The sequence below is a fragment of the Pseudophryne corroboree genome, assembly GCF_028390025.1.
Source record: "Pseudophryne corroboree isolate aPseCor3 chromosome 3 unlocalized genomic scaffold, aPseCor3.hap2 SUPER_3_unloc_86, whole genome shotgun sequence".
Taxonomy (NCBI): domain Eukaryota; kingdom Metazoa; phylum Chordata; class Amphibia; order Anura; family Myobatrachidae; genus Pseudophryne; species Pseudophryne corroboree.
Genome location: NW_026967581.1, coordinates 317,261 through 342,699, shown reverse-complemented (window position 1 = coordinate 342,699; position 25,439 = coordinate 317,261). Strand labels below are relative to the sequence as shown.

At 48.5% G+C, this 25,439-nt stretch overlaps 1 protein-coding gene across 1 annotated transcript; it reads right to left on the bottom strand.

The window, feature by feature from the left end:
• Positions 1–1,040: 1,040 nt before the first annotated feature.
• Positions 1,041–24,114, bottom strand: LOC134984842 (oocyte zinc finger protein XlCOF6.1-like). The gene is made up of 3 exons (XM_063950313.1): positions 24,037–24,114; positions 8,872–9,031; positions 1,041–3,469 (listed from the first exon to the last, which is right to left on the bottom strand). Exons 2-3 carry the CDS (start codon positions 8,963–8,965, stop codon positions 2,223–2,225), a joined length of 1,341 nt encoding a protein of 446 aa, XP_063806383.1. The 5' UTR covers positions 8,966–9,031; positions 24,037–24,114; the 3' UTR covers positions 1,041–2,222.
• Positions 24,115–25,439: the final 1,325 nt, after the last annotated feature.

Below are 25,439 nucleotides of genomic sequence, written 5' to 3'. Positions count from 1 at the left end.
AGACCCAACCGCAATAGCGGCCCGCAGCAGTTTGCTGGTGGTGGCAATATATACATGCGCAGCGGCCGTGCGGACACACACATTGCGATCACATCCCTGAGGGGTGAACACGGGCGGGCCAGGACCATTTCGTGGGGGCTGTGAGATGTCACATCTGCGATCATCTCTGATTAACCCCCTATAAGCTTCCAGAGTGCACCTCATATCTCATCTTTTCCAAGTTACTACAAATGATATGAGATCGGCAGCACTACTTTCAGGATTATTACACAGAACACACATAAAGGCTGACACAGCAAATAACAGTAACACATACAAGGGATTAATTAGACATAAGGAAGCATAATCATCATTAGGTCTAATTATCAACTGGTTCTGAGCGGGACCCATACACCTCATTACTGCCTCCAGCAGCCTCTGGTACTGTACTGCGGCCATCTGCCCTGTCTCCCCCCACTACTGCCATCCGCCCTGTCTCCCTCTACTACTGCCACTCGCCCTGTCTCCTCCCACTGCCGCCTGCCCCCACTACTGCCACCTTCCCTGTCTCTTCCTACTACTTCCACTGCCCCATCTTCCCACACTACTGCCACTACCCCGTCTCGCCCCATTACTGCCATCCTCCCTGTATCCCCCCACTACTGTCACTTGCCGTCTCCCCCTCTACTGCCACCCGCTGTCTCCCTGACACCTTAGGGCGTTTTTGGGACATGATTACCCACATAGACACTGTCTCCAGCAGCCCCTGGACCGCACTGCAGCCAAATGCCATCTCCCACCAGCACTGCCCCGTCTCCCCCACTACTGCCACCTGCCTCGTTTCCCCCCACTACCGCCACACACCACATCTCCCTGTACTGCCACCCGCCCCATCTCCCCCCACTACTTCCACCTGCCCAATCTCCCCCCACTACTGCCACACACCCCATCCCCCGTACTGCCACCCGCCCCATCTCCCCCCACTACTGCCACCTGCCCTATCTCCCCCTACTACTGGCACACGCCCCGCCTCCCCCTCCTGTCCCGTCGCCCCCCCCCACTACTGCCACCCGCTCTCACACCTTACCGCTTCTTGGGGACATGATTACCCACATAGACACTTCTTCCAGCAGCTCCTGGTACCGCACTGCAGCCATCCGCCCTGTCTCCCCTGACACCTCAGCGCTGCTTGGAGACAATATTACCTATGTAGACCCTGCTCCAGCAGCCCCCACTACTGCAAAGGTGCCGCCTACCCCGTCTCCCCTGACACCTCAGTGCTGCTTGGGGAATTGATACTGCTGGTTACAGTCCTTCATCTGCAGATGAAACCAAACAGGGCGCTGCTTCTGGTACATGGACCCTGGTCATGTAGGGCTGGGAGAGTCAGTGAGATTATGTAATAGTCACCATCTTACAGGCAGCCGGTGCAGGGAGCAGAGAATGGATGTTATGTGGCAGGAACGTGTGGTTAGGTAACAGCCTGGCTGCTGCATTCTGTACAAGCTACAAGTGGTGCAATTCTTTTGCTGGGAGACCCAGGTAGAGGACATTGCAGTAGTCTATGCGTGATGATACAAGTGCATGTATGACTGTAGGTAGATCTTCTGAGGGAAATAAGTGCTGGAGTCTGGCTATGTTCCTCAGATGAGGATCTGATTGTGGCTGATACCTGATGTGTAAGCGTGGAAGTCAATTGTTTGAAAAGTCGGTTGGGGGTGTTTTTTCCAGTCTAGTAGATAGGAAAAAACAAACACCTGACTTTTCAAACAGTTGAATACCCCCCAAGTGTCACTCCACCATCCAGGACACCAAGAGGTAAATTTACTAAGATGGGAGTTCTATTTAAGATGGGATGTTGCCCATGGCAACCAATCAGATTTTACTTCTCATTTATCTAGCACCTTCTAGAAGATAATACCTGAAATCTGATTGGTTGCTATTGGCAACATCCCATCTAAAATAGAACTCCCATCTTAGTAAATTTATCCCCAAGATTCCGCACATGATCAGCATTTTGTTACTCTGAACCCCCAAGCTTAAGTCTGGTTGGTTTGCAAAGCTGAGCTGTAGCCCTGCCCTTTGTTGGTGAGCTTCTATCAGAAGGACCTGTTGTATGTATATTGCAAAAGCCTAAGAGATAGGACAGAATCTTGAGGAACATTACATGGCAATGATAAGTATACTCCAGAAGATTAAAATGGTTTCTCACCTGAATTAAGTCTATTGTGTGGAACAAAAGCTTATTTCTCAGAGTATGGAAATGGCTTCTCACTTGTGTGACTTCTCTGATGTGTAACAAGAGCTGATTTCCGTGCAAAACATTTTCCACACTCAAAACATGGAAATGGTTTCTCACCTGTGTGACTTCTATGATGTATAAAAAGAACTGATTTCCGTGCAAAATATTTCCCACACTCAAAACATGGAAATGGTTTCTCACCTGTGTGACTTCTCTGATGCGTAACAAGTTGTGATTTCTGTGTAAAACATTTCCCACACTCAGAGCAAGAAAATGGCTTCACACCTGTGTGACTTCTCTGATGTGTAACAAGTTGTGATTTACTTACACAACATTTCCCACACTCAGAGCAAGAAAATTGCTTCTCACCTGTGTGATTTCTCTGATGTCTAACAAGATCTGATTTCTGTGTAAAACATTTCCCACACTCAGAACATGGAAATGGCTTCTCACCTGTGTGACTTCTCTGATGTTTAACAAGATCTGATTTCTGTGTACAACATTTCCCACACTCAGAACATGGAAATGGCTTCTCACCTGTGTGACTTCTTTCATGTTTAGTAAGATTTGATTTGTATGCAAAACATTTCCCACACTCAGAACATGGAAATGGCTTCTCACCAGTGTGACTTCGCTGATGTGTAATAAGAACTGATTTCCGTGTAAAACATTTCGTACACTCAGAGCAAGAAAACAGATTCTCACCTGTGTAAATTTGCTGATGTGTAACAAGATGTGATTTCCATGCAAAACATTTCCCACACTCAGAGCAAGAAAATGGCTTCACACCTGTGTGACTTCTCTTATGTATAACAAGATCTGATTTCCGTGCAAAACATTTCCCACACTCAGAACATGGAAATGGCTTCTCACCTGTATGACTCCTCTGATGTACAACAAGATCTGATTTGTATTTAAAACATTTCCCACACTCAGAACATATCAGTGGCCTCTCACCTGCCTTACATGTCTGTGGATTAATATGCTTTGTGTTCTGTGTAAAACATTTGGCATCTACAGAACAGGGAAACACTGTATCTACTGTCAGAGCTGTAACAGATGCACCAATATCAGAGTGATCAGGAGAACATTTCCCAGAATCACAGGGATCAGCTGATAGAGCTGGATGTATAATTGGCGTAATGCGGTTAGCTCCTGGAGAATCCTGTCTACTGTCATTATCTTTTATGTCACAATCCGGGGATAACATTAGATGTCCTTCTGAGATATTCCTGCTTGTGTGTCCATCTGCTGGAAATAAAATACATTATGGAAATGTGACATTTTCTGTAACAATATTAATCTTGTAAACAATAGAAGACGACTCTCTGGGACACTTAATTGTAAATGTGTGTGTATAATAAAACATAACTTTTAATGAAGGCTTTATAATATTGTGTCTCAGACTATCATTGTGTCCACCCTCCTGAGAACACTCACAATAACAAATTTAACATTATAATAAGACTTAGATATCTCTCTCTCTTGTACTGGTAACAAACCATGAAGTATAAATGGAGATGTAGTCACTCGACAAGTCCTATGTCAGCACCAATGTAAAACAATGGATGGGGAACATATCGTATGAATTGGAGATTCTAGATGAACAATAACATCAGTCATATGAGCTGATGGATCAGTGAAATGTCTGCTAACGTTACTCCTGGAAGCATTGGTAAGGTAGTATTCCTTTATGTGTGTGCTCATACGCTGGTAAGGCTGTACATGTGTTACTCACCCTTATATAAGGTATATTGCTACAGCAGAGTAGGTGTGGAACAAGGTACTTTACATGCAATACACCATATAATACACTGCAATCATCATCATCATCTGCTAGGTTACAATACACTGTTACACCCCCATAATCAGTGTATTACCTCTATATTCTCAGTAGTAATAAGGATGATGTGTGCACGGTAAGTATGATACAGAGAATTACATATCACAATCTATACAGCTGCCGCCATACTTCTGCTTCTCATACGTGTGCTACTGGCAGCAGTGAAGATCTGAGTGAGAGTGCAGGGAAGACAGCAGAGTCTGATGAGAAAGAGATTGGATCTGCCTTTGGAGGGATGTACCACACCTGTCACCCGTTAGTATATAAAATAATAAAGAAGAGGGGAGAGGTCATCCAGACGTGCTTTCTGGAGATCTCCTCACTAAGTGGCTTCTTATCTAACCTACCTGATAGCTCTCAGCCGCCGCTGGGACCAAGACCCAATCTATTAAGTCCACCACTCCTACTGCCCTAAAGCCGCTCCCTCCGGCCACCGTTCACTGCCGCAGCCTAGTGACGCCACTGAAGCCACGGGCTGTATTCTGGGGCCAAGTGTGCCCAAGTTTTCCTGTACGCTCCTGACACCTGACTTGGAGGCGCTTTTCGCTCAGTCGGGATCACTTGCTCTCCCGCTCACACGGGTGCGCAGATTCCGCTACTGCTGGGGACAGAACGGGCTGCCCTCAGTCACCGGAGCCCGGTGGTGATATTGGAAAGTGAGGTGGCTGCCATTTTGTATCCTGGTGCCCGGCCATCGCATGCTTTGTCTTCTGCCTTAAATAAGGTTTAAAATAAATGTGTCCTGAATTGAAACTACTTTCTATTTATATGGTACCACTATAATCTACTTCCTCTCAGTCTACATGCAGAGCCCAGTAACAAGTATCATCTGAGTACAGCTCATTATACTCTGATTGCAACCTCACTGTATATTATTTTGTGGATTTATCCACTGAATATATTTTGCCATTTGTGTGTCTCTGTGCTGAGTACTTCACGTCTGTGATCACGCTGACCTCTAGTGGAATTTCTCGGTCATTACTGTGTTATTTGAGTTGCATTACATCAGGTTTACTTTTGAACGGATTCATCTTGAAGTAACATCCTGACAGCGCACTACTGATCCTTTTATTTATAGATCATTTGTATTTTCCTATCTCTGAGAAGTCTCTTTGTTGCCGGCTTATCATGCCTCCAAAAAAGGTTAAAAAGTTACCAAATCGGCACCAACTTTCCATCTCTTTGGTACCTCGAATTCAGGTGGTCCTTCTAAGACCACTACAACATCATATGCTTCTTCTTGTCAGACGCACAGCCCAGCTGTAATGGCTGAAGATGTCTTAAGACACTGTAGATGGTCCTGTTACTCAACGCTCTATACATTCTATGTCCTCTATAATTCTCAGCTCCACCAGATTCCCCCGTAGCACCATGGGTTAGGAGGAGAGGGGCAGATGCTGGGACATTGTTGGAGTGATGACAGGCAAGCGTTCCGTGTATTCCCTGCTGCTACGACTCAGGGCTTCAACGGCCAGACAGTAGGAGAAGGCAAGCTGCGGGCGGGTGAGCTGACATACCTGACGCGTCCCTGCTGAGGCCACCAATCCCCATAGTATGCGCCACATCAGATGCCAGGAGAGCAGCTCCGCTCAGTGTCTCCCGCTGCAGTCACCGCTGATCCCCAGTCAGCCTCTCAAGACGACTCCAACAGCACGGCTAGGCACAAGAGTGGACAGGGCGCACAGCCCTCGATGAGTAGCAGCGCTGCCTCGCTGAGGTCCAGGCTGTGGTGGGATCACTGCACAACTTCAGTCTGCAGCTTCGGATCCGGGTGTAGGCCACAACCTGCAAAAGCCAAATGAATGGCCCCCCGACTCCGCAACCTACCACACAGAGGGGCAAGAAAGGGCCCGAAAGAGCCCGTAGGACAGCTGTAAAAGGTAGAAGGGACCTATATAAGCAGGAGCTCCTTTATCCTGCTTCCTGCTGCCTTTCCAGTCAGGCCTCACCCCCCGTGACATCATTTATTGATGTTGAAAACAAAAGTAATGTAGATTTTCGCACCAATCTAAGACCTGCAAATCTACTTTGGGAGCCACCTCCCTTTTCTTTCTTTTTTTAAACAATCCCCAGCTGGACGGGCATAATTGGAATTCCATTTCTTGGAATTCTAACTTCCTACTGGGCGTAACCCAAAATTTCCATCAGCTGTTTTGGGATTTTTAAACACAGTTGCCTTAGTTTTTAACACAGACTCTGCTGCCTCTTCTAAGGATAGAATGGCTTATATAGCACTAATTAGCTCAGGTATGTCCACTGAGCTGAGACCTTCTGAAGTGCAATGAGTCCTCATCCTCCAATGAATCCTCATCTAAAACATGCGTAGACTGTGAAGATGTTGTATCATGTCTATGTGATTTACTTACCACCAGCCTTTCAGGCTGCTTTTTTGAGAGGCTGACAACTCCCTAGGTGTATAAACCTCAGAATGAATGTTGCATGTAAGGGTTAATAGGGAAACCTATCACTGGTATAGGAGCTGGTATAAACTGCTCAGCTACATTGGATAATGTCTGTGCAGAGTAGCCCATGAAGGGTCACCAGAACCTGTGCCTGCCTCACTGTACACATGGATAAGCGTTGTCGCGACTGGGCGGGGAGTTGTTGGAGCGATTCTGAGGTGTGTATAAGATGCTTTTTAGAAAGATCACTCATATAAAAATAAAATAAGAAAACTTATGGCTGCTAAAAAACAGCAGCCCTCTGACCATGGTCCGGCTCCTGCCACACCAAACAAAAAGCTGATTTGCCTAAGCCAGGAGGCGGGGATATATGGACAGGCCCGTTGCATGCTGGGAGGCTGAACGCTTTGACAGTTTGTTGCAAATCCGCTGTCAAGTCATCATATCCCAATGTTATCCTGTGGATAACCTGTGCTCCCTGCCGGAGAAAGATATATATATCTAAGAGGATAGAATTTGATTGGTGTTGTTACACTGTTTTGTTGGCAGGTTACTTGATACTTTTGTCCTCATTGGTTACTATTGGTCACGTGGACAAGGTTCTCTCCGTGTCCCCAGACGTAGCGTGTGTCAGATGACGTCACTGTGATGTGCTGGAGCGCGCGAGGTATGGCGACATGGACGGTTCCACCGGGTATATTAGGTGAGTGGTTGTATGTCTCTTGTGTTCTGCACCCTAACAAAAATGCCGCGAATACAGCATTGAAACGTTGGTACACTAAACCTGCCTGGTCTATTTATTCTGAGTGCCTCCTTGTATGGATTCTACATTACGTTACACCAGCTGATGCAGCCTGGTTTGGAGGGCACCGGCTAGTGATTCTTTAATATCAACTTCAGGTCTTCTTGAGGAGTGCCGCTTTACCAAAATATATATAAGTACAACGACACGGTACGTGCACATGCGTGTAGATGGTGACACTAAAACAACTGGATGATCATTGTGAATGTCTGAGGTATTGATACAACGCAAATTTGTTGAGATATTGTTTCTTTTTCAGATGGCACCATAGGTCATGCACGTGATACAACTGGCATAAGGGAGCCATTGGTTTTGGCCAAGACCGGCATTTGTTTGTTGGTGATCCCTTGTAGACAGTGAGTAGTATCCATCTACAGTGGAAGAAGCATGGACACCAAGAATCTCAGCTGCGGAACAGTGGGCGAAAGTAGATCATAACAAATCGGGACCACAGGCATTTAGGTCGCCTAGCAACCACCAATCATTACAAACGCATCAGGAACTGCACCAACAGTACAATGCCGGACCCAGCCAAACAGTCCCACAGTCCCAGATCTGGTGAATTGGAGGGCCACGTGAGATGCGGTGGCACGTCAGCTGATGATCTGAAAACCAATCTGAGCCTTTCGGCAAATGTTCCGCTGCGGAGAGCAAACCTAAAGTTTTACACTAATGTGATGTGTCATGTAATGTTTTTATGGTAATTATTTTGAGCAATCGAGTAGGACCTGCAGTATAGTGGGGTCCCTTGTCGGGGGCTGCAGGCTTAAATGCACTGAGCAATACATGAACTAAAACTCCACTGCTTATTATTGTTAGTTAAAATAGTAATGCAAGACACATTTATGTATGTAGTAAGGCTACTGGGAGACCTTAGATTGAGCAATATTTGATCTGACCATTACATTCCCTAAAGTCATAACTGCACAGACCAGGAATTATTATTCACAAGTAATTAGGAATGTGATCATCATGAACAAGTCCACAACTACCGTCTGAAGGTTACACAATTATTTCAAGTCTACACAATTGATATTTGAGGATAAAGCCTTTAACCGAAAACACCCCTGAAGAAGTCACTATTGACAAAACGCGTTGGAAGACACGCAATTTGGATTTAGAGTGAATTGGAGTGGATAAGAACAAGCCCGCCCATGCAAGGGTGACAACAAGCTTTGATAAGCTTTTAATCTGTTTTACTTGAAGTTCTAGATTCAAATGTCATTTTATTTCTGAATCTTATACGAATTGTATTTGGTGAGCTCAGGTCTACTGTATAGCAGGAAATATTTCATACCTGCATCATCTAACAAAATGCATATAAATTAGGCACTCCACAAAAAACAATACTAATTATATTATATACATACGTATATACACATTTATATATAATCACTAATAAACTTCTGCTTGTTACTTTTAATAACATTATAGTGTTGTGTGTAATAACTCTCTACATGTGATATTTGTCATGGATAGCCTTGTGTTAGAAACACCCAACAGAGAACAGGGCTGATGGCGGAGGAGGGTGTAGGATAAGAGATTGCTGTAGTGACTGAGCAAGGAGAATATGTGACTTCTGTAATAAATGTTTATTACTCACCTGTGCTGATATCTGTAGGGATCTCCTCCTCCTTACACTGCTGATCACCCCTCACATATGTCTCTTCTTCTCCCTCTGTATCTTCTTCCTTCATATCAGTCACATATGTCTTTTCTTCTCCCTCTATATCTTCTGTTTTAATATCAGACAGATGTTCTACCTAAAAAATAGGATTTTGGTTACCTACCGGTAAATCCTTTTTTCGTAGTCCGTAGAGGATGCTGGGGTCCATATTAGTACTAAGGGGTATAGACGGGTCCACCAGGAGCCATTGACACTTTACGAGTTTAAGAGTGTGGGCTGGCTCCTCCCTCTATGCCCCTCCTACCAGACTCAGTCTAGAAACTGTGCCCAAGGAGACAACATACTTCGAGAGAAGGCTTTACACAGATAGCGGCGAGATTTATACCAGCTCACACAAACAGGATAATCCGGACAACATGCCGGAACAACTTCAGCAACAGCTGAAATAATAAACAACGCAGAATTTACCTAGGAACCAGGTAACACTGAACCATAAAACCAATGCCCAGCATCTTCTACGGACTACGAGAAAAGGATTTACCGGTAGGTAACCAAAATCCTATTTTCTCTTACGTCCTAGAGGATGCTGGGGTCCATAATAGTAGCATGGGGATGTACCAAAGCTCCCAGTACGGGAGGGAGAGGGGAGGCTCCTGCAACACTGCTTGACCAAACTTGAGGTCATCAGAGGCCAAAGTATCGAACTTGTAAAACTTGGCAAAACGTGTTCGACCCAGACCAAGTAGCTGCTCGGCAGAGTTGTACCGCCGAGACACCCCGGGCAGCCGCCCAGGAAGAGCCCACTTTATGAGTAGAGTGGGCCTTTACAGATCTCGGACACGGCAATCCTGCCGTGGAATAAGCATACTGGATAGTGAACCTGATCCAGCAGGAAATCGACTGCTTAGAAGCAGGACATCAAATTTTTTTGGGATCATAGAAGACAAACAGAGAGTCCCTTTTCCTATGACGAGCCATCCTCTTCACGTAAATCTTCAAAGTCCTCACTACATCCAAGGCCTTTGAAGTAATTGAGTCAGTAGCCACTGGCACCACAATAAGTTGGTTGATGTGGAAAGCCGACAGAACCTTTGGTGGAACTGTGGATGAGTCCTAAGTTCCGCCCTGTCTTCATGGAAGATCAGATAGGGGCTTTTACAAGATAAAGCCCCCAATTCCGACACAAGTTGTGCAGAAGCCAAGGCCAACAAGGTGACCGCCTTCCATGTGAGAAACTTGAGGTCCACATCCTGTAGAGGCTCAAACCAAGCAGATTGCAGGAACTGCAACACCACATCAAGATCCCATGGAGCCGTAGGGGCCACAAAGAGATGCTGGATGTGCAGAACCCCTTTCAAAAAGGTCTGAACCTCAGGAAGAGCAGCCAATTGTTTTTGGAAGAAGATGGACAAAGCAGAGATCTGGACCTTGATGGAGCCCAGGCTCAGTCCCATATCCAGCCCTGCTTGCAGGAAAAAGGAGAAAACGTCCAAGCTAAAACTCCACCACCGGAAACTTCTTGGCCTCACACCAAGAAATATATTTCTTCCAAATGCGATGGTAATGTTTAGACGTTACCCCCTTCCTGGCCTGTATCAGGGTAGGAATGACCTCACTCGGGATACCTTTCCGAGCTAAGATCTGGCGTTCAACTGCCATGCAGTCAAACGTAGCCGCGGTAAGTCTGGATAAGCGAACGGCCCCTGCGGAAGCAGATCCACCCGAAGAAGTAAAGGCCGTGGATCTTCCAGCAGAAGATCCAGCAGATCCGCGTACCAAGCCCTCCTTGGCCAGTCCAGAGCAATGAGGATAGCCTGAACCTTTGTTCTTCTCACGAACTGAAGAACCTTTGGTGTCAGAGGAAGTGGAGGGAAAACATACACTGACTTAAACACCCACGGTATTACCAGTGCGTCCACCACCACTGCCTGTCGGTCTCTTGACCTGGAACAGTACCTCCGAAGCTTCTTTTTGAGGCGTGAGGCCATCATGTCTATGTGGGGATTTGACACCTCTGACATGGCAGCCCTGCTCTTCATTCCGCCTTGTCGGTTTATGTAGGCCACTGTGGTCACATTGTCCGACTGCACCTGAACAGCCCGATCCTGTAAAAGGTGTGCTGCTTGCAGAAGGGTGTTGTAAACGGCCCTGAGTTCCAGGATGTTTATTGGGAGAAGTGACTCTTGATCCGACCATCGTCCCTGAAAGGTTTCCCCCAGAGCGACTGCTCCCCAACCTCTTAGACTTGCATCTGTGGTTAAAAGGATCCAGTCTTGAATTCCGAACCTTCTCCCTTCCAGAAGGTGCGGAAGTTGCAGCCACCAGAGGAGTGAAATCCTGGCTTTCGGAGACAGGCGCATCCTCTTGTGCATGTGTAGGTGAGAGCCCGACCACTGGTCCAATAGGTCCAGCTGAAAGGGTCGAGCATGAAACCTGCCGTACTGCAGAGCCTCGTAGGCAGCAACCATCTTCCCCAGAAGGCGTATGCATTGATGAACAGATACCCGGGTAGGCTTTAGGACCTCCCGGACCATTGCTTGAATCACCAACGCTTTCTCCACCGGCAGAAATACCCTCTGCACTTCCGTGTCGAGGATCATTCCCAGGAAAGACAGCCTCTTTGTCAGCTCCAGATGAGACTTTGGAAGGTTGAGGATCCAACCGTGCTTCCTGAGCAGCTGTGTCGTGAGCGCGATGGAACGCAACAACCTCACCCTGGACAACGCTTTGATTAGGAGATCGTCCAGATATGGAATTATGTTCACCCCCTGTTTGCGGAGGAGAACCATCATCTCCGCCATCAGATCCTTGGTGCTGTGGAGAGGCCAAACGGCAGCGCCTGGAACCGATAATGATCATCCATCAGCGCAAACCTGAGATAGGCTTGATGCGGCGTCCAAATGGGAATGTGGAGGTAAGCATCCTTGATGTCCAGGGACACCAGGAACTCCCCCTCCGACAGTCCTGAAATGACAGCTCTCAGAGACTCTATTTTGAATTTGAACTCCCTGGGATAAGGGTTCAAAGTTTAGAATAGGCCATACTGAACCATCCGGTTTTGGTACCACAAAAAGGTTCAAATAATAACCCTTGTTCCACTGCTGAAGTGGGACCGGAACAATGACCTCTGACACCACCAATTTTCTGATGGCCTCCAGAAGAACTGTCCAGTCTTCGAAGGCTTATTCTTTCTAGGCCTCGCAGGCCAAAAGGACTGTGACGTGGTAGATGAAAAAATAAGAATTTACTTACCGATAATTCTATTTCTCGTAGTCCGTAGTGGATGCTGGGACTTCCTTAAGGACCATGGGGAATAGCGGCTCCGCAGGAGACTGGGCACAAAGTAAAAGCTTTAGGACTAGCTGGTGTGCACTGGCTCCTCCCCCTATGACCCTCCTCCAAGCCTCAGTTAGGATACTGTGCCCGGACGAGCGTACATAATAAGGAAGGATCTTGAATCCCGGGTAAGACTCATACCAGCCACACCAATCACACCGTACAACCTGTGATCTGAACCCAGTTAACAGTATGATAAACTTAGGAGCCTCTAAAAAGATGGCTCACAACTATAAACAACCCGATTTTTTTTGTAACAATAACTATATACAAGTATTGCAGACCATCCGCACTTGGGACGGGCGCCCAGCATCCACTACGGACTACGAGAAATAGAATTATCGGTAAGTAAATTCTTATTTTCTCTAACGTCCTAGTGGATGCTGGGACTTCCTTAAGGACCATGGGGATTATACCAAAGCTCCCAAACGGGCGGGAGAGTGCGGATGACTCTGCAGCACCGAATGAGAGAACTCCAGGTCCTCCTCAGCCAGGGTATCGAATTTGTAAAATTTAGCAAACGTGTTTGCCCCTGACCAAGTAGCTGCTCGGCAAAGTTGTAAAGCCGAGACCCCTCGGGCAGCCGCCCAAGATGAGCCCACTTTCCTTGTGGAATGGGCTTTAACAGATTTTGGCTGTGGCAGGCCTGCCACAGAATGCGCAAGCTGAATTGTACTACAAATCCAGCGAGCAATCGTCTGCTTAGACGCAGGAGCACCCAACTTGTTGGGTGCATACAGGATAAACAGCGAGTCAGATTTTCTGACTCCAGCCGTCCTGGAAACATATATTTTCAGGGCCCTGACTACGTCCAGCAACTTGGAGTCCTCCAAGTCCCTAGTAGCCGCAGGCACCACAATAGGCTGGTTCATGTGAAACGCTGAAACCACCTTAGGTAGAAATTGAGGACGAGTCCTCAATTCTGCCCTGTCTGAATGAAAAATTAGGTAAGGGCTTTTATAAGATAAAGCCGCCAATTCTGAGACCCGCCTGGCTGAAGCCAGGGCTAACAGCATTACCACTTTCCATGTGAGATATTTAAAGTCCACAGTGGTGAGTGGCTCAAACCAATGTGATTTTAGGAACCCCAAAACTACATTGAGATCCCAAGGTGCCACTGGAGGCACAAAAGGAGGCTGTATATGCAGTACCCCCTTGACGAACGTCTGAACTTCAGGAACTGAAGCCAGTTCTTTCTGGAAGAAGATCGACAGGGCCGAAATCTGAACCTTAATGGATCCCAATTTTAGGCCCATAGACAGTCCTGCTTGCAGGAAATGTAGGAATCGACCCAATTGAAATTCCTCCGTAGGGGCCTTCTTGGCCTCACACCACGCAACATACTTCCGCCAAATGCGGTGATAATGTTTTGCAGTTACATCCTTCCTGGCTTTGATCAGGGTAGGGATAACTTCATCTGGAATGCCTTTTTCCTTCAGGATCTGGCGTTCAACCGCCATGCCGTCAAACGCAGCCGCGGTAAGTCTTGGAACAGACAAGGACCCTGCTGAAGCAGGTCTTTTCTTAGAGGTAGAGGCCACGGTTCCTCCGTGAGCATCTCTTGCAGTTCCGGGTACCAAGATCTTCTTGGCCAATCCGGAGCCACGAGTATAGTTCTTACTCCTCTCCTTCTTATAATTCTCAGTACCTTGGGTATGAGAGGCAGAGGAGGGAACACGTATACCGACTGGTACACCCACGGTGTTACCAGAGCGTCCACCGCTATTGCCTGAGGGTCCCTTGACCTGGCACAATAATTGTCCAGTTTTTTGTTGAGACGGGACCCCATCATGTCTACCATTGGTTCTTCCCAACTGTTTACAATCACTTGGAAGACTTCTGGGTGAAGCCCCCACTCCCCCGGATGGAGGTCGTGTCTGCTGAGAAAGTCTGCTTCCCAGTTGTCCACTCCCGGAATGAACACTGCTGACAGTGCTATCACATGATTTTCCACCCAGCGGAGAATCCTTGCAGCTTCTGCCATTGCCCTCCTGCTTCTTGTGCCGCCCTGTCTGTTTACGTGGGCGACAGCCGTGATGTTGTCCGACTGGATCAATACCGGTTGACCCTGAAGCAGAGGCCTTGCCTGACACAGGGCATTGTAAATGGCCCTTAGTTCCAGGATATTTATGTGAAGAGACGTTTCCATGCTTGACCACAAGCCCTGGAAATTTCTTCCCTGTGTGACTGCTCCCCAGCCTGTCAGGCTGGCATCCGTGGTCACCAGCATCCAATCCTGAATGCCGAATCTGCGGCCCTCTAGAAGATGAGCACTCTGTAACCACCACAGGAGAGACACCCTTGTCCTTGGAGATAGGGTTATCCGCTGATGCATCTGCAGATGCGATCCGGACCATTTGTCCAGTAGATCCCACTGAAAAGTTCTTGCATGGAATCTTCCGAATGGAATCGCGTCGTACGAAGCCACCATTTTTCCCAGGACTCTCGTGCATTGATGCACTGATACATGGCCTGGTTTTAGGAGGTGCCGGACTAACTCGGATAACTCCCTGGCCTTCTCTTCCGGGAGAAACACCTTTTTCTGGACTGTGTCCAGAATCATTCCTAGGAACAGTAAACGTGTTGTTGGAATCAGCTGTGATTTTGGGATATTTAGAATCCACCCGTGCTGACGTAGCACTACCTGAGATAGTGCTACTCCGACCTCTAACTGTTCTCTTGATCTTGCCCTTATCAGGAGATCGTCCAAGTACGGGATAATTGAGACGCCTTCTTTTCGAAGTAGAATCATCATCTGGGCCATTACCTTGGTAAAGACCCGGGGTGCCGTGGACAATCCAAACGGCAGCGTCTGAAACTGATAATGACAGTCCTGTACCACAAACCTGAGGTACCCTTGATGAGAAGGGAAAATTGGAACATGAAGATAAGCATCCTTGATGTCCAGAGATACCATATAGTCCCCTTCCTCAAGGTTCGCTATCACTGCTCTGAGTGACTCCATCTTGAATTTGAACCTTTTTACGTAAGTGTTCAGGGATTTTAAATTTAAAATTGGTCTCACCGAGCCGTCCGGCTTCGGTACCACAAACAGTGTGGAATAATACCCCTTTCCCTGTTGTAGGAGGGGTACCTTGATTATCACCTGCTGTGAATACAGCTTTTGAATAGCTTCCAAAACCGCCTCCCTGTCGGAGGGAGACGATGGTAGAGCAGACTTCAGAAACCGGCGAGGGGGAGATGTCTCGAATTCCAATTTGTACCCCTGAGATACTATTTGCAGGATCCAGGGGTCTACTTGCGAGTGAGCCCACTGCGCGCTGAAATTTTTGAGACGGGCCCCCACCGTGCCTGAGTCCGCTTGTAAAGCCCCAGCGTCATGCTGAAGCTTTTGTAGAAGCGGGGCCGGGCTTCTGCTCCTTGGAAGGGGCTGCCTGGTGCAGTTTCTTCCCTCTTCCTCTGCCCCTGGGCAAAAAGGAGTGGACTTTTGCACGCTTGCCCTTATGGGAACGAAAGGACTGATTTTGAAAAGACTGTGTCTTTTTCTGCTGAGAAGTGACATGAGGTAAAAAGGTGGATTTGCCAGCAGTTGCTGTGGCCACCAGGTCCGATAGACCAACCCCAAATAACTCCTCCCCTTTATACGGCAATACTTCCATATGTCGTTTGGAATCCGCATCCCCTGACCACTGTCGCGTCCATAATGCTCTCCTGGCAGAAATGGACATCGCACTTACTCTTGAGGCCAGGGTGCAAATATCCCTCTGTGCATCACGTATATATAGTAAAGCATCCTTTAAATGCTCTAAGGTTAATAATATAGTGTCCCTATCCAGGGTATCAATATTTTCAGTCAGGGATTCTGACCAAGCCACCCCAGCACTACACATCCAGGCTGAGGCAATCGCTGGTCGCAGTATAACACCAGTATGTGTGTATATACTTTTAAGTATATTTTCCAGCCTTCTATCAGCTGGTTCCTTGAGGGCGGCCGTATCTGGAGACGGTAACGCCACTTGTTTTGATAAGCGTGTGAGCGCTTTATCCACCCTAGGAGGTGTTTCCCAACGCGCCCTAACCTCTGGCGGGAAAGGATATAGTGCCAATAATTTATTAGAAATTAGCAGTTTTTTATCGGGGGAAACCCACGCTTTATCACACACCTCATTTAATTCATCTGACTCAGGAAAAACCACCGGCAGTTTTTTCACACCCCACATAATACCTCTTTTTGTGGTACTTGTAGTGTCAGAAATATTCAACACCTCCTTCATAGCCGTGATCATGTAACGTGTGGCCCTACTGGACATTACGTTCGTCTCCTCACCGTCGACACTGGACTCAGTATCCGTGTCCGGGTCTGTGTCGACCACCTGAGGTAGTGGACGTTTTAGCGCCCCTGACGATGTCTGAGACGCCTGGACAGGCACTAATTGATTTGCCGGCTGTCTCATATCGTCAACAGTTTTTTGCAAAGTGCTGACATTGTCACGTAATTCTTTAAACACCACCATCCAGTCAGGTGTCGACTCCCTAGGGGGTGACATCACTAACACAGGCAATTGCTCTGCTTCCACATCATTTTCCTCCTCATACATGTCGACACAATCGTACCGACACCCAGCACACACACAGGGAATGCTCTGAAAGAGGACAGGACCCCACTAGCCCTTTGGGGAGACAGAGGGAGATTTGCCAGCACACACCAGAGCGCTATATATGTACAGGGATAACCTTATCTAAGTGTTACTCCCTTAACAGCTGCTTATATTGTTATGTTTTGCCAAATAGTGCCCCCCCCTCTCTTGTTTTCACCCTGTTACCGTAGTGTACTGCAGGGAGAGTCAGGGAGCTGTCCTTCCAGCGGAGCTGTGAGGGAAAATGGCGCTTGTGTGCTGAGGAGATAGGCTCCGCCCCCTTCACGGCGGCCTTTCTCCCGCTTTTTCTGTGGAAAACTGGCAGGGGTTAAATACATCCATATAGCCCAGGGACTATATGTGATGTATTACTTTTGCCACATAAGGTATTTTTCAGGTTTTATTGCGTCTCAGGGCGCTCCCCCCCCCAGCGCCCTGCACCCTCAGTGACCGGAGTGTGAAGTGTGCTGAGAGCAATGGCGCACAGCTGCGGTGCTGTGCGCTACCATATCCTGAAGACAGGAACGTCTTCTGCCGCCGCTTTCTCCGGACCTCTTCGTTCTTCTGGCTCTGTAAGAGGGCCGGCGGCGCGGCTCCGGGACCCATCCAGGCTGAACCTGTGATCGTCCCTCTGGAGCTAATGTCCAGTAGCCTAAGAAGCCCAATCCACTCTGCACGCAGGTGAGTTTGCTTCTTCTCCCCTTAGTCCCTCGATGCAGTGAGCCTGTTGCCAGCAGGACTCACTGAAAATAAAAAACCTAAATAAACTTTTACTTCTAAGCAGCTCAGGAGAGCCACCTAGATTGCACCCTTCTCGGCCGGGCACAAAATCTTAACTGAGGCTTGGAGGAGGGTCATAGGGGGAGGAGCCAGTGCACACCAGCTAGTCCTAAAGCTTTTACTTTGTGCCCAGTCTCCTGCGGAGCCGCTATTCCCCATGGTCCTTAAGGAAGTCCCAGCATCCACTAGGACGTTAGAGAAAATAGGATTTTGATACCTACCGGTAAATCCTTTTCTCTTAGTCTGTAGACGATGCTGAGGTCACCAAAATAACCATGGGGTATAGACGGGATCCGCAGGAGACATGGGCACTTTAAGACTTTTAAGGGGCGTGGCCTGGCTCCTCCCTCTATATCCCTCCTGCAGACTCAGTATAGGAACTGTGCCCAGAGAGACGGACATTTCGAGGAAAATAAGTGAAACACAAATAGTGTGTAACCACAACTAATACCGCAGATACAGTACGCACTGGGACAGGCGCCGAGCATCCTCTACGGACTACGAGAAAAGGATTTACGGGTGGGTATCAAAATCCTATTTTCTCATATATCCTAGAGGATGCTGGGGTCACCAAAAGAACCATGGGGTTATACTAAAGCTCTAAAACCGGGCGGGAAAGTGCGGACGACTCTGCAGCACCAATTGACCAAACTTGAGGTCATCATCGGCCAAGGTATCAAACTTGTAAAACTTAGCCAACGTATTTGACCCGGACCAAGTAGCAGCTCGGCAAAGTTGCAATGCCGAGACTCCCCGGGCAGCCGCCCAGGACGAACCCACCTTCCTAGTAGAGTGGGCCTTCACCGATTTTGGTAACAGCAATCCAGCCCTGGAATGAGCCTGCTGAATCGTATTATAGATCCAGCGTGCAATAGTCTGCTTGGAAGCAGGACACCCAATCTTGTTGGGAGCATACAGGACAAACAGAGCCTCTGTTTTCCTAATCGGAGCAGTTCTGGCGACATAAATTTTCAAAGCTCTGACCACATGCAGAGACTTTGATTCAACCAAAGAGTCAGTAGCCACTGGCACCACAATCGGTTGGTTCATGTGGAAAGATTAAACCACTTTCGGCAGAAAATGTTGACGAGTTTTCAACTCTGCTCTATCTTCATGAAAGATCAGATAAGGGCTCTTGTGAGACAAGGCCGCTAACTCAGACACCCGCCTTGCGGATGCCAAGGCTAACAGGATGACCACTTTCCAAGTGAGGAATTTCAACTCCACCTTCCCTAAGGGTTCAAACCAATGTGATTGAAGGAACTGCAACACCACATTAAGGTCCCATGGTGCCACAAATGGAGGTTGGATGTGTAACACACCCTTCACGAAAGTCTGAACTTCCGGAAGGGAGGCCAATTGTTTTTGAAAGAAAACCGATAAGGCTGAAATCTGAACCTTAAATCGAGCCCAATTTTAGGCCCGCATCCACACCTGCTTGCAGAAAATGGAAAAAACGCCCCTGCTGAAATTCCCCCGAGGAGCCTTCTTGGATTCACACCAAGAAACATATTTTCTCCAAATACGGTGGTAATGTTTCGACGTAACTCCTTTTCTGGCCTGAATAAGAGTGGGAATAACCTCGCTGGGAATACCCTTGCGAGCTAGGATCAGGCGTTCAACCGTCATGCCGTCAAACGTAGCCGCTGTAAGTCATGATACACGCACGGCCCTTGCTGCAACAGGTCCTCGCGGAGAGGAAGAGGCCAGGGATCTTCTACGAGTAATGCCCGAAGATCCGGGTACCAAATCCTTCTTGGCCAGTCTGAGACCACGAGGACTGCTCGAACTTTTGTTCTTCACAAGATCTTTAGAACTTTTGGAATGAGAGGAAGTGGAGGGAATACATACACCGACTGAAACACCCACGGTGTCACCAGTGCATCCACTGTTGTTGCTTGAGGGTCCCTGGACCAATACCTCTGAAGCTTCTAGTTGAGACGAGACGCCATCATGTCTATATGGGGAACCCCCCAAAGACTTGTCACTTCTGTGAAGACCTTTTGATGGAGGCCCCACTCTCCTGGATGGAGATGGTGTCTGCTGAGGAAGTCTGCTTCCCAGCTGTCCACTCCTGGAATGAATATCGCTGATAGAGCGCTTGTATGCTTTTCCGCCCAGCGGAGAATCTTTGTGGCTTCTGCCATCGCCGCTCTGCCTTTTGTTCTGCCCTGGCGGTTTATGTATGCTACTGCTGTGACATTGTCCGATTGGATCAGTACAGGCAGAGTGCGAAGAAGACGTTCCGCTTGTAGAAGGCCGTTGTAAATGGCTCTTAACTCCGGAACGTTGATGTGGAGACAAGTTTCTTGACTTCACCATTTTCCTTGGAAGTTTTCCCCTTATGTGACTGCCCCCCAACCTCGGAGACTTGCATCCGTGGTCACTAGGATCCAGTCCTGGGTCCCGAACCTGCGCCCCTCTAGGAGGTAAGAGCTGTGCAGCCACCACAGGAGTGAGATTCTGGTCTTGGAAGACAGGATTATCCTCCGGTGCATGTGGAAGTGGGATCCGGACCACTTGTCCAACAGGTCCCACTGAAAAACTCTGGCATGGAACCTGCCAAATTGAATGGCCTCGTAGGCCGCAACCATCTTCCCCAGCAACCAAATGCATTGATGGATGGAGACTGTTGATGGTTTCAGTATGAGTTTGACCAGACCCTGAATCTCCAGAGCTTTTTCCACTGGAAGAAAAACTCTGCAGGTCTGTGTCCATTATCATTCCCAAAAACGCCAACCAAGTTGTCGGAATTAACTGTGCTTCAACAATGTAGTTGAAGCACTGTCAGGGATAGTGCAATGTTCTGTACCAACTGATCCCTTAATCTCGCTTTTATCAGGAGATCGTCCAAGTACGGGATAATTGTGACTCCTTGCTTGCGGAGGAGAAACATAATTTCCGCCATCACCTTGGTGAAAATCCTCGGAGCCGTGGACAGACCAAACGGCAACGGCTGGAATTGGTAATGACAATCCTGAATTGCAAACCTCAGGTATAGGAGGATAAATGGGAACATGCAAGTAGGCATCCTTTATGTCCAACGACACCATAAAATCCCCCTCCTCCAGACTGGAGATCACCACTCGGAGAGACTCCATCTTGAATTTCTTCAGGTAGAAATTGAGAGATTTTAGATTTAGGATCGGTCTGACCGAGCCGTCCGGCTTCAGGACCACGAATAGGCTTGAATAAAAGCCTTCTCCCTGTTGTGACAGGGGAACCGGGATCACAACCTGGTTTTGACACAACTTTTGTATCGCGCCGCAGACAACCTCCCTGTCTAGAAGAGAAGCTGGTAAGGCCGATTTGAAGAAAAAAAAAATGGCGAGGGGGAAGTCTTGAAACTCTAGTTTGAACCCTTGGGACACTATTTGTAAAACCCATGGGTCCAGGCCTGAGCGAAACCAGAACTGACTGAAGAGCTTTAGACGTGCCCCCACCGGTGCGGGCTCCCTTATGGGAGTCCCAGCATCATGCGGTGGATTTGGCAGAAGCCAGGGAGGACTTCTGCTCCTGGGAACTCGATGAGGCGGGTGCTCGTTTACCTCTTTCCCTACCTCTAGTAGCAAGGAAGGAGGAACCTCGGCCTCTCCTGTATTTATTGGGCCGAAAGGACTGCATTTAATAGTGGTGTGTTTTTTTTTGTTGCGCAGGAACATTAGGTAAAAAGGACGACTTACCCGCGGTAGCCGTAGAGTCTAAATCAGTGAGGCCGTCACCAAACACACCACCCTTATACGGAAGAGATTCTGCTTCTCTCCCCTAGGTCCCACAAAGCAGGGAGCCTGTTGCCAGCAGTCCTCGCTGAACATAAAAACCTAACATAAGTCTTTTCAGAGAAACTCAGTAGAGCTCCCCTGGAGTGCATCCAGTCTCACTGGGCACAATTCTAAACTGAGTCTGGAGAGGGATACAGAGGGAGGAGCCAGGTCACACCCCTTAAAAGTCTTAAAGTGCCCATGTCTCCTGCGGATCCCGTCTACACCCCATGGTTCTTTTGCTGACCCCAGCATCCTCTAGGACAGGCATTCCCAACCACGGTCCTCGAGGCACACCAACAGTGCAGGTTTTAGTGATATCCAGGCTTCAGCACAAGTGACTTAATTAGTAGCTCAGTTATTTTGATTTAACCATCTGTGCTGTAGCCTGGATATCACTAAAACCTGCACTGTTGGTGTGCCTTGAGGACCGTGGTTGGGAATGCCTGCTCTAGGACATACGAGAAAGGTTTCTTCGTAGCCGGTGCAACTGAGGGGAGAAAAGGAGACTTACCCGCGGTAGCCGTGGTAATCCACGCATCCAGCGCCTCCCCAAAGAGAGCCTGACCTTTGTATGGTAGGCTCTCCACACACTTCCTGGATTCCGCGTCCGCAGACCAGTTGCGCAGCCAGAGACCCCTGCGAGCCGAGACGGACATGGAGGAGATCCACGCAGCCATGGAACTCAGGTCTTTCATGGAATCCACCAGGAACCCTGCAGAATCCTGAATATTACGTAAAAATAAAACAACGTCACCTTTGTCCAGCGTAGATGACTCCTCCTGTAGAGTGATTGACCACCTGGCAATAGCTTTAGCAATCCAAGCACAGGCCATAGTAGGCCGCAATATGGCCCCTGAAGCCGTGTAAATGGATTTTCGTGTAGCATCCACCTTTGCGATCTGCCGGGTCCTTTAACGCGGTAGATCCCGGGACCGGTAATACCACCTGTTTGGACAGCCTGGAGACAGAGGCGTCGACCATCGGTGGGGACTCCCATCTCTTTCTATCTTCCTCTGGGAAGGGAAAAGCCACCAAGACCCTTTTGGGGATCTGGAATTTCTTTTCCGGAGTTTTCCATGCCTTTTCAAAGATAGCATTCAATTCCTTGGATGCCGGGAAGGTGAGGGGGGGGCTTCTTATTATCTGTGAAGAAGGCCTCCTCCACCTGTTCCGGAACTGTGTCTGAAATGTGTACAACAAGCTTGGCAAGTGATGCCGTCCCCATCAACACATCCCCGTCACCGTCTGCAGCGTCAGAGTCGGTGTCCGTGTCATCCTGCATAAAATGCCAGCGCACGTTTATGAGAATGTACCGCAGGGGACCCCGAGGAGGCAGAATCAGACCACACCACCATAGAGGACTGGAGGACCTGAATGGCATGCTCAGTCCTAGCAACCCTATCAGAAATCTGGGAAATAGTCCTCCTCAGAGAGGCTAACCATTCCGGCTCTCTAGCTGGGATCTGTGCTAAAACAGTGCAATCCTGATTACATGGCATGGGATCTTCCTGGGAAGACAAATCCTCTGCAGCATATGAAACAGTGTCCCTGGACATGTTGTCACACACCCTCAAACACCCCTCATACACACAGGGTACTGGAAGACAGAGTTTGGAGACACAGAGATTGGAGCCAATCCACACACAGCGCTATTAGAGGTATAAGGAGACCCCAAACCAGCGCTGACTGTGCCCCTTAATAGGAGAGACAGCCTATAATACAGCCTCCTCTCCCTTCTACAACCCCCTGGTACCGTGCAGATAGCTGGAGTCATTCAGGAGAGACCTGGCATCCACTGGCAGGAAAATGGCGCTGAACGCTGCTGGGTCCGCTCTGAGGAGAAGCTCCGCCCCCTCAATGGCGCTGTCTTCCCGCTGAATGAAGATTATACTGGCCGGAGGGATTTATGCTGGCCTGGATCCACAGACCCCCGACAGGCTGCTTGTGGTCAGATTAGGGTCCGAAGCTGGCCCAGGGCTTCACCGCAGTACCGCTGAGCCTTCCAGGAGCGCAGTTGAGACCGCGCTCCTACCCTCTAGCCGCCCTCTTCCGCTTGCAAGGGGGGACAGTGACTCACTCGTCATCTTCAGTTCCCTGAGGGTGTGGCAGCTGGCTACCAGGGCGAGCGCTCCCCTGCAGCGGGACGTGATCAGACCCCGCTGGAGCTCAACGTCCAGTCAGCAGGGGTAGGACCATGCAGGGCGGACACTACTCCTCCCCTCTCAGTCCCTCGCCTGCAAGGAGGCCGTCACCAGCAGCCTCCCTGTAAAAAAATAAACTCTGAAATAAAGAAAATACACTTTTCCTAAGAGAACTCAGGAGAGCTCCCTCCCCTAGCTGTGACCGGCTCCTCCGGGCACATTTTCTAAACTGAGTCTGGTAGGTGGGGCATAGAGGGAGGAGCCAGCCCACACTCTCAAACTCTTAAAGTGCCAATGGCTCCTGGTGGACCCGTCTATACCCCATGGTACTAATATGGACCCCAGCATCCTCTAGGACACAAGAGAAAGAAAAAAAAACACAGACTATAATGACATTTGCATACAGTCAGATTAGACTGAGGTGAAACAGTATAATATCAGTGTATAAGACACACAGCTCCTCTACAGATCATATAGTGACAGTCACTTTGGTATATTGGGGAGACCCTAAATCTCACCTACCTGATCCTCCTGTGGGATCCTGTGATTCTCCTCTGTACAATCCTGGGAATACAGAGGACGGGGACATCTCTCTGGGGTATCTCAGTTACTGGGCCCATCTGTAGGAGACACACAGTGACTGAGTACAGTGTATATATGTGATTATCAGGTGATGTGTGTATATAGGGGCCCCCATACCTGCTCTCCCCTGTACAATACATGACAGTCTCCTCTTACCCAGTGATGTGAGGGGCCGGTGATTCTCCATCATCACGTCCTTGTACAGACCCCTGTGTTCCTCTATATACTCCTCCTCCTGCATGGAGACATAGTGACATCCTGACACCTTATAGGAACCTGACACACACAGTGATACAGTCATCACCCAGACACGTCCCCTGGTGTTACTGTATAATGCCCCATTCCCAGCAATCACCTCTCCAGTCATCACCCAGACACATCCCCTGGTGTTACTGTATAATGTCCCATTCCCAGCAGTCACCTCTCCAGTCATCACCCAGACACGTCCCCTGGTGTTACTGTATAATGCCCCATTCCCAGCAATCACCTCTCCAGTCATCACCCAGACACATCCCCTGGTGTTACTGTATAATGCCACATTCCCAGCAGTCACCTCTCCAGTCATCACCCAGACACATCCCCCGGTGTTACTGTATAATGCCCCATTCCCAGCAGTCACTTCTCCAGTCATCACCCAGACACACCCCCTGGTGTTACTGTATAATGTCCCATTCCCAGCAGTCACCTCTCCAGTCATCACCCAGACACATTCCCTGGTGTTACTGTATAATGTCCCATTCCCAGCAGTCACCTCTCCAGTCATCACCCAGACACGTCCCCTGGTGTTACTGTATAATGTCCCATTCCCAGCAGTTACCTCTCCAGTCATCATCCAGACACATCCCCTGGTGTTACTGTATAATGCCCCATTCCCAGCAGTCACCTCTCCAGTCATCACCCAGACACATCCCCTGGTGTTACTGTATAATACCCCATTCCCAGCAGTCACCTCTCCAGTCATCACCCAGACACATCCCCTGGTGTTACTGAATAATGCCCCATTCCCAGCAGTCACCTCTCCAGTCAGCAGCTGAATGATCTTGTTGGTGAGTTCCAGGATCTTCTGGTCATTGTCTCCCTCATGTATCAGTGAGCGAGGTGGAGGCACCGGGATGGGGCTCTGGGTCCTCCTATGTCCTCCTGACACGTGGGGATAGCTGGGCGTCTTCTTCACTACTGTGTATTCCTGTGAAATGCGGGAGACACCAAATATCATTGCATACACTCCTAGATCTCCTTACCTCCCCAGTCATGTCCCTGTATTATTACTATAGATATAAGTGATGTCACTGTGACACTCCCAGATCTCCTCACCGCCCCAGTCATGTCCCTGTATTATTACT